This window comes from Phoxinus phoxinus, assembly GCF_949152265.1.
Source record: "Phoxinus phoxinus genome assembly, chromosome: 15".
NCBI lineage: Eukaryota > Metazoa > Chordata > Actinopteri > Cypriniformes > Leuciscidae > Phoxinus > Phoxinus phoxinus.
In genome coordinates this window covers 31,594,515-31,604,038 of record NC_136890.1, presented here as the reverse complement: position 1 = coordinate 31,604,038, position 9,524 = coordinate 31,594,515, and the positions used below count along the sequence as shown (strand labels likewise).

The window sequence follows — 9,524 nt, the reverse complement described above, 5'->3', positions numbered from 1 at the left end:
TCAAATGAAAGAAAATCATGTGATTCCAATATGGATAATATCCAATAAAACATACTGCATCATAAGTGTTGTGGGAATAACTTCTGATGAAGCGTCCCACTTATAGCATAGCGTCCGGAACGGCTCACCATGAGAATGTCATCATGGTTTCTATGACATTCCAGTAAAGGACACACACATTCCCCTAGTGACGGACGGCTATTCACAATTACATGGAAATGTGTCATGCTGTATCCATCAAGGATGAGAAATAAATAAGAACTGTGTCTACTTGTAATATTTTGGGGGTTTATAAGCCTGTGAAAGTAGACGAGAAATGAGATGATGGGGATGTTCGGGAAACGATGCAGTCTGGGTTCAAACCTGGATCTCATGGGACGCCTCAGCCTTATATCAAGACCATGTGTTGTACAGTTATGACTGTTCTTTTGTTTTGTTTTTCATATATAATTTTAGCAAGCATGTGATTTTTCCATGTTTATACAAAAAAAGTCATTTATAATGAGTATTTGGAAACGCAGCACACCAACTATCTTCCCAAATTTGTGATGAAAACAGGTTATGAATCTTTTGTCGCTGCAAGTTTTCACCAAAATGATTTGATTTAATGTTTTTGAAGGCAAGGAAATTAAGTTTATATTTAAATATTAGTATTGTAATTTTACTGTTGATCTGTTGATCTACTCATTTTTATTTTACAATGTTATAATTATTTTTTAATTGAATTTGTACATTTGTTTTGCAATTTTAATTAGCCTAGTTTTTTATATAATTTGCTATTAAAGTATTTATATATATAAATACTTTAATTTAAATACAAATATTTGAATACTAATAATAATTATTATTATTAATAATTACTCATTTTTATTTTACAGAACTAAGTTTTTTTTTATAAAACATATTTTTTATTATTTTTATTATTTTATGGTCAACAGGAAGAACAGGTTTTGCTTCTTTTTTTGGTCTTTACTGAAAATATGCCTGATTAGTCAAGGATTGTTGCACCAAAAACATCTGTAATTTACTGTTTTATGACCCTTTTTATGCCAAATGCTAAAGCAGCATAATATATATTCTTTACAAACACACTTCCGTAGAATTTAGTGGTTGTTAAGGTCTTCTGGGTGGTTGCTAGGTGGTTATTTTGTCAAAAGTCCATCCGCAAGTCATTTTGATATTCTGGTCGATAGATATGGCTCGGGTCCCTGCTGTTTTATTTTATTGTTAGCCTGCTTTATGGTCTGAAAATCACAAGTAAGCCTAGAGATGTAATATACTTCTCAACAAGCTGCACAATTTGAGGTGTCATTCATGCCTAAATTCAGGACAAACTCTGATTTTCAGCAATAGCAATCATGAGGCTTGTCTCAGCACTGATATGGTAAACACATTGTGGTCTTGTGGCATCTCAGAATGGCTGCTTTTGATTTATGGCAGTGCTCAAAAAAAGCCTGTCTACAGAAGCATAAACTGAGTCATCTGGGGAAGGTTGTTTTTGTAGAAGTAGCCCACTAGTTGTGACTAGTCCAAACACCCCTATATCTTCAACATCTTATCAGCACCGTTCACAGCATTTCTGAGGATGAGGAGACACAGAGAGCATCTCAGATCACTTCGAGTGGTGTCTCGTACCGTTAATGGCGCCTCACATTTGACCACTTACTTTCAAGCAGACATTTATTGTACAAGCGTCCTATTCACCGTCTCCAAAGCTCTTTATCCCTGTGTTGCTATGTGGCATCAGGCCAACATTTTACTTCAGAATGTAAATTTAGTTCAGTGCAATCTAATATATTACAAAGGGCATAAAAGGTCAAACGCAGTCGGGACGCTACTATTAATACAATCACTGTGGAAGTGTGAGAGCAGGTTTATCAGACAAAATGTTCATACCTTGAGCCTCTATCAGGAGATCTCAGTGTCTTAAAGAAATAGATTGGGCAAAAATGAATCATTGACAACTTCATGATATTAAAGGTCATATGACTTTCTTTCTTCCGTGAAATGAAATAGAAGTTCCAATTGTTTCTTTGCATTCGATGAAAGTCCAAAGGCACCAAAGTCAACAATAAATGTCATTGAGATCCATTTTAATTCCGTAACAACATATGAGTAAAACACAACATTCAATGAAAAGATATATAGGTCTATTTTAAATTTGGAATAATGTGCATGGAAGATCTGTCCACAATGAGACCAGAATTGTTTATTAAGAGTGTAAATTTGCTCATTTGACTTCAAGTTAAACAAAAAAGCATCATAAAAGTAGGTCTACAATCTTAAAAATAAAACTGCTTTTGGAACATTTTTCATAAAGATGCAATAGATCAACCATTGTTGCTTCCAAAAAGAACATTTCAGTCAACAGTTCTTAAAATAACCTTTTTTCCTAGTCTGAAGAACAGTTTTCTCATTACAAAGAACCTTACAGGGTTCCATAGAAGTTAAAGAGGCTATATGTAAAAATGTTCATGTATTCATCAATGTGCAAACAGCTTGTAAAGAACTTTCGAAAAGAAGACCTTCACCAACTTTTTAGGCTGTCTATGAAAGTCTGTAGCACAACCTATGAGCACAACCTAGGAAGTTGTGGTATGAGGCCCTGTTGAACTCGGAACGTTTTTGGCGGGAAAATCTAAATATTGTGATGGTTAGGATAGGAGCGCTCCCGAGAGAATCAATTCCGTTCAATGACGCATGAAATTAATGTTCAGGATTATGACAAAAGAGCTGTTCTGTAGGCTACGGTCATGCAAACGTGACTTGCAAAGAAAAATTATTCAATCAAACACAGCCAGATCTATATAGGCCTATTCTAAAAATAGCCTACGCTTTATAATCAATCTATCATAATAACAGTGTGATTTGAATTAGCCTACCTCATCTGTCGACATGATGCCGCAGAGCTGTGCAAACATCCACATCGCTACGATCAGATGTTTTCTTAACCGCTGTTTTTTCCACTGCTGTCATTTTTTGTCCTGTGATTATGTTATTGAGAGGAAAGCCTGCAGCACATTTGATTCATCTAAACGTCGCTCTCAGCTGCGTGGACGCCGTCTGGGTGTTCGTTAAAAGTAGGCTATATCGCTGCACATGTAGGCAATTTCCAACTTCTTTTTCCTAAGCGAAAGAAACAAACAAACTAAAAAAGTACTTCACCGTGAGAATATATGAACACTGAATCACGTTTCAGTCTCTTGTACGTTACGTGTGGACGAGTGCGAGACTGCGAGCACGAGCAGTTTTTGACTGCAGTTCACTTAACGGCCAACGGTGTCGCTAATAACAAGTGCATGGGTCATATACAGAAGAAAATATGACCCATGCACTATATTTCCATAGACAGTATATAAACATAGACAGTATATAAAGTATATTTTAAGTCTTTTGAAATCTTTGTGTGAATTTTTTTTATCACCACATGCACGGGTTCACGAAAAATCACGTGGCCATGCAAAAGAAATTGATTTCTAATCTACGGTTTTTTTTTGCATTAGCCTAAATCAATAGTAAACGTTTTTAAAAAATGATCCATGGCTATATTATGGTAAATGTGAACCATGTTTTTTTTTTTGGGCAGATTGATTACCATTTGTATAACCACAGTTTTAATATCGTAATACAGTTAAACTGTTGTTAATTTGTGGTTACCATGGTTAAACTCTGCCGCCTAGCTTTGTTTTTGATTTGTTTTATTTGTTGTAAAACCAAGGGTAACTTTCGTAAGGGTAATAAAAAGTCGCTCAAGAAGGGGAACACAGCCCAATATAAATCTGTCTGCATATCTGAAGGGAAAGGACAGGGATTTTTTTTCTTGTTTTTTTCTTCATGCAAGAAGTCTGTCTTGAATTTGTCATTGGTCTGACACACCAAGGTTGCACATTTCCTGGGTCTGGGTAACGCAGCGTTCTCACGGGACTGAGATACTCTTCATTCAGGCCTTCGTGAGAGCCGCTCCAAACATAGAGCACATGAGAAAGCCATCGCCCACAGAAACATGGCAACATGACAATCTCTGCTTAAAATTCCAGCCCTCGCTCGAGGGATTGTGTGTTTAGACCCCAGAGCACCATTTACCTCCATGATGATGATCATGGGCTCTGCGAATGGTGTGATTTATGTGTATGTTTGTATATATCAATCTCAACATGCACATTACTGAAATCAAAGATTTATCCTTGCAAATGATTCGGCCACACATGTGGTGTTTACCGTAGCCTATACCAGATTTCTTATGGAAAATGCAAATCTAAATCAGCGTCACTCTCTCTTCTCAGATGTGGCGTTGAACAATTATGATCATCATTTATCATTATAATGCATCGGCCTCACAACTAGCCTATTTCACGAGTTCACACTCACAAATAAGTCAGATGGAATAAATGGTATGCATATTTGGCGTGCTGTCCGAGGAGAGGGCTCCGGGGGCTCGGTATTCGGCCCGAACCCAGAGTACTCCCCCCGTATTCCTGGCTGTAAAAGAGAGCCAAGGGTGAGGAGTCGGGGTGGTGGAGGGATGCTGGAAACTGTCAAGGAATGTTAGGTGAGTTGACAAAATGGATATAGCCTATATATGCTTCTTGTCATGCTGATTAGGGTAGACGTAATTGTTTGATGACAAGTAATTGGATTGGTTATCTGATCGTGCTCCTCCCGAACTTTGTTTATAAAACATCATATGAAACATAGGCTACTAATGGTTGTGCATTATTATTGAAAATAGGCTATATGAAAAAAAGTAGGCTATGATTTACTTTGAAACAATTTTCACTCAGATAGCGCAAGTAAATTTATAATATTAATATTTAAAAATAATTCCGAAATATAGAACACTTTGAGTGAAAAGAACTACAATAAAACCTTACAATAGCCTAATCTTTGATTTATTTATATAATTCAGAAAAATCACAAATAATTACAAAAAAACAGCTCTAACACACTGAATTAAACATACAAGTTTGAAGTAGAAATAGGCTACTTTTATTTTGCAAAAGATACTCCAATATAAACATATTTTATTTACAAATTTGAAAAAATCGAACATGGTTCACATTCAGAATTCACTGAATTGCAATTCAGTAAATGGACAACATGCTGTGTGTTTTTAATGTTAGGAAAATGGCTCATGGACAAAAACGATCCTCATTAAAGGTAAAAAAGCTCTTAAACATCAGTTCTGGGGGCAAACGCGGCCCCTCATTTTGAAGAAAAGTTCCTGGCATACACCCACCTCTACTGCTAAAATATGAATATTGTATGCAGAAGATCAGACAATCGCCCATCACGTAATGATCTATAGCGGCTCTTGCCGCAGGACAGCGGAGGAGAATTTAAAGACCTGTCAGGGTCATTAGTGTTGTAGTCTGCGGGGGAAGACAGCGCCTGCTCAACATCACCCGACAGGAACTTTAAATGGGAGCTCATGTACATTTGCATCACTTTTCTGATGCCCTGGCTATGTGGGAGGCTGAAATCCCCTCGTGCCCCTTCACACTCCCTTTGCAGAGTGCCTTCAATTGAGCACACACGAGCAAAATGTACCAAAAGTACTCTTGTCTAACAAAAAACTTGTCTAAAAAGTGGTAATTTTGGACATGTATAGGCTACTAAACTAAAGGACTACTAAAATCATAGCTTTTTGAACTATGGTAATATGTTCTTTGGACATGTGCTGTGACAGCACAATGGTTTTTAGAAAATGATAGTACCATATTCTTTGAAGTAGCATGCGAATATCATGATTTATGAATATGGTAATCATATGATAGGCTACTGCACTGCCAAAATTGGCAGCTTGTATTTTTTCCTTAAATAGCTATTTCTACCTGATTTAACCCATACAGATTCTGTCTGGTGTAAATGTATAAAGGTTGAATTGGTTTGAATAAAACTAATTAATTAACTATTTTTTAAGTGTTGATTGTTGATCCACTCATAATTGGGCATGTATTTTTATAATGATCCACAGGTCCAGATGTGAAGGAAGTGTACGGCTCTTTTTCTGACATACAACACCTCCTACTGTTCTAATGCGAGAATAACACCCAGAGTGTCAACACTTTGGCTGTTTAAAATAGCATACTACATTTTTGTAGTAGCCTATATGCTCTGAATATCCAGACTATAGAAGACATTGCAATGTTGACTTGACAGCATTGTCAGTGTGCTGTAGATCAGTGTTTCCCTACCCTATTACTGGAGGCACACCATCACTACAGATTTTCCAACTCTTCCCAACCAAACACACCTGATTCAACTCATCAGATCGTTAGAAACCAGTCCAAGACCAGAAATAGATACATCCAAAATGTGCACTGTTGGTGAGCCTCTGGGAACAGGGTTGGGAAAGGCTGCCTGCACTCAATCTGTCAGGTTTAACAAGAATAGAAAGCGGAGAAAAATGTTATACAACAACACCAACTTAAGAGACCCGATAATAAATAAAGTAATAGGCTATATAAAATAAAAAATGATAGGAGAGTTGGTAACAGAGGAAAACGTAGGCTGCGTCCGAAAACTTAGGTTGCTGACTTGTTGACTTGCTTCCTAATGACTTTGTAGGCAGAGTTTGAGCACAAAGCTACCTCACGAAAATGATTTCGGACAGAGATCTGAGGCAGTGTAATGGTTTAATGATCTACAGCAAAAGAGAGCGAGCTGCTGAAAACTAAGTAAATATTTAATGACTACAATTAATTTCTCACAAATGACATCATACGCGGATAACGTTGATAAAAAAAAAAATTAGGCTACATTTAACTGACCACCAGCTGCAACTTTCAGACACCATTTTTATTTTAGCTAAATTGTCACAGAATGGAAAGCACAAGATTGTAGGATATCAAAGGCAGTGATGGAGACATCACGCTGCATTCAAAAATCAATCAGATGAAGGAATCTCAGGAGACTGGAAGTGAAACTTACACTGTATTTGGACTATATGCCTTCCGACATTGGAAGGCACTATTTATCAGTTTTCGCAGCCATTATATTACCAGCTTCTGATTGGAGGAGACTAACAATCATCCAATCAGAGAGTGATTGGGTGGCCAATAATCTATCAATCAATCAATCAACCAACCACCCACCCATCCATCCATCCACTATCTCTGTCAGCATAATGGTAATATATGGAGTGAAAATAGTATCAAAACCTCTCACAAATGCACACAAGAGATCACAACATGAATTTTCATAATTAAAACCCCAAACACAGGATCATTTATAAAAATCAGTATGCATATGATATGAAAGCTGTCTCAAAACAAAGATTTAAAAAACTTTACTGCTGTTTTTTGTATGTGGGAATGCACTAGCTTCACACTTTTTCAGTATTACTATCTGATACGTAAATGAGGAAGGTGAAGTACAAATACTACATGTATATAAATAATGTGTTAGACAATGGACAAGCTGTACATGTTTTGTTCAACAACTGCATTTTATTGTAACAATCAAAGACATGAAGAATGATGAATTCTGTACATATCTTCCATGAGAAATGTTCAGCTTGTCATAACACTCACATACATTAATCAAGAACTGTATCACTTGGTGAATAGGCAGGCAAGACGATTTATAAAAACAAAGCAGAACTGCAACGTAAGAAAATCATTGTGACCAAACGTTTAATTCAGACTAACACTGATCAACCTTATACGCATGCCGGACGATCCGTTTGAGAGACAGAGTCACTGCAACCTTCAAAATGTCCTCATGGTAAAGGTGGGTTGTGTTTGCGGGACGGGAGAGAGGGGGTGTGTAGCTGCCCCACGGAGTGGCTGTGACGTCACGGGAAACGGGAACGATTAAAACCCCCGGTGAGAAGAGGTTACCGGGGCAATGCTCCAACACGGCACGGCTGTCGTATCTAATCAGCATCCATGCCGAGCGATCGGGACCATTGCTATGGTGACCGCCTTCATCCTAAACTCAAATGAAAGGGTGAAATACAGCAGCTCTCTCTCCATCTACTGTTCCCCCAGGGAGTTTTCTATTATTTTCCGGTTGTATTGTTGTAGGGCCTATTCTTTCTGGTGAGACCCCCTTTGTGTAAACTGTGGGACGAAGTAGGAACGGACAGTTTGACATTTACAGCGAAAAATGAGTGAATTCAAATCACACCAAAACCCCACAGGACTGCGCACCACGGCCAAGAACACCACTGTTAGTCTTTTCTCTTTTTTTCTCTTTTTTTTTGCTCTAAAACGTCTCAAGAACTGCAGTTACATAACGAGAAAATAAAGAAGTGCAAAGAACGTGAGGAAGACAAACGTCAGGGATTTCAGGGAGCAGTGTAACACTGACCGGAAACCGAAATCATAACATACCAACAAAAAGTTCATTATAAAACAACATTTCTAAAAACGTTTAACAGATCAGGCTTTTGTGGAAAAGTTGACACTTTTGCAAAAATGTAAAATACAAATGTGGTTTGCATCCTAAACAATAAATAACTCATCGACTCTTCCTACAAGGAAAAACAACAAATCATCAAAATGGCAACAGCACGTTTAATACTAAACGATACAGGCGGGAGTTTTGTGCCGTTCTTTTCCAGAATGCAAACGAATAAAAACATTTAAGTATGGAGGCAAATGACGGATACAGTAGTTCCTGTTCTTTGAGCGCAGCTTACTTGGTTAGTCGGAAACGTTTCAGAAACACTTGGCAAAAAAACTACATTTTTCTTTCTTCGAAGCATACATTGCATGTTTACGTCATCTATCAAGGCGGAGATAAATAATTTATTTAGCATTTTAATCTAATTGCATGTAAAACAACCTAATTTAGTCACTGATCAAAAAAGAAAATTACAAACCAAATGCTATTATTTCCAGTTCATTCGTCACATGTGAAATGGAAGGTTGCATTGCATTATGGGATACAGTACACAGTGCAATATGCTCTGTTGCATACTGCACATTTTGCAAAATGTAGTGGGTCGTTCAGCGCACACAGAAAACTCTCATACTATGAACAGTATACATACTGAAAAATTAGTATGCTAGTCCGAACATTGCAACATATGCCAACTATTCCAGAACATAAGGCCAAGTCATCCTGAAACGTATTCATCAAAGTAGCACGCTCTCAAAGAACAGGACGCTAGAAGGATGCGGATTGGGGGTGGATGAACGGAAGTGGAGGTGTGCTTGTTGGGACGCATGTCCAGATGGCTGGATCAGTCCCGGAGAAAAAGCCCAAGTTTCTTTAACCCCCCCATCCCACCCCTTCTTTTTTTCTCTGTGGAGTTAATGATTTTATCCCAGGTTGGTAATGTTGGCCCTGCCACCTGGGGGCGCCACTATGCGCTGAGTGGGACGACGAGGGATGTTGTCGTCAATTTGAGCCCCTGTGAAACAGAGCAAGAAAAAACACAGGGCTTAGATGGAGCAAAACATCAAATGTGTGAGAAAACAAAGAGCATGCAACAATAAAAATTGAGTGTTGAACAGTTATCAAAATGTAAATATTATTTGTATAGCGCTTTTCACAAAACATTTTTCAAAGCAGCT

The 9,524-nt window shown here is 37.7% G+C and overlaps 1 protein-coding gene across 1 annotated transcript in view; it reads right to left on the bottom strand.

The window, feature by feature from the left end:
- Positions 1-7,424: 7,424 nt before the first annotated feature.
- dpysl2a (dihydropyrimidinase like 2a) overlaps positions 7,425-9,524 on the bottom strand; it is a 30,452-nt gene continuing 28,352 nt past the window's right edge. The window contains exon 14 of the mRNA XM_079636528.1: positions 7,425-9,361. Coding sequence (XP_079492654.1) covers positions 9,270-9,361 — 92 coding nt within the window. The 3' untranslated portion in view covers positions 7,425-9,269. The remainder of the gene's footprint in view (positions 9,362-9,524) is intronic.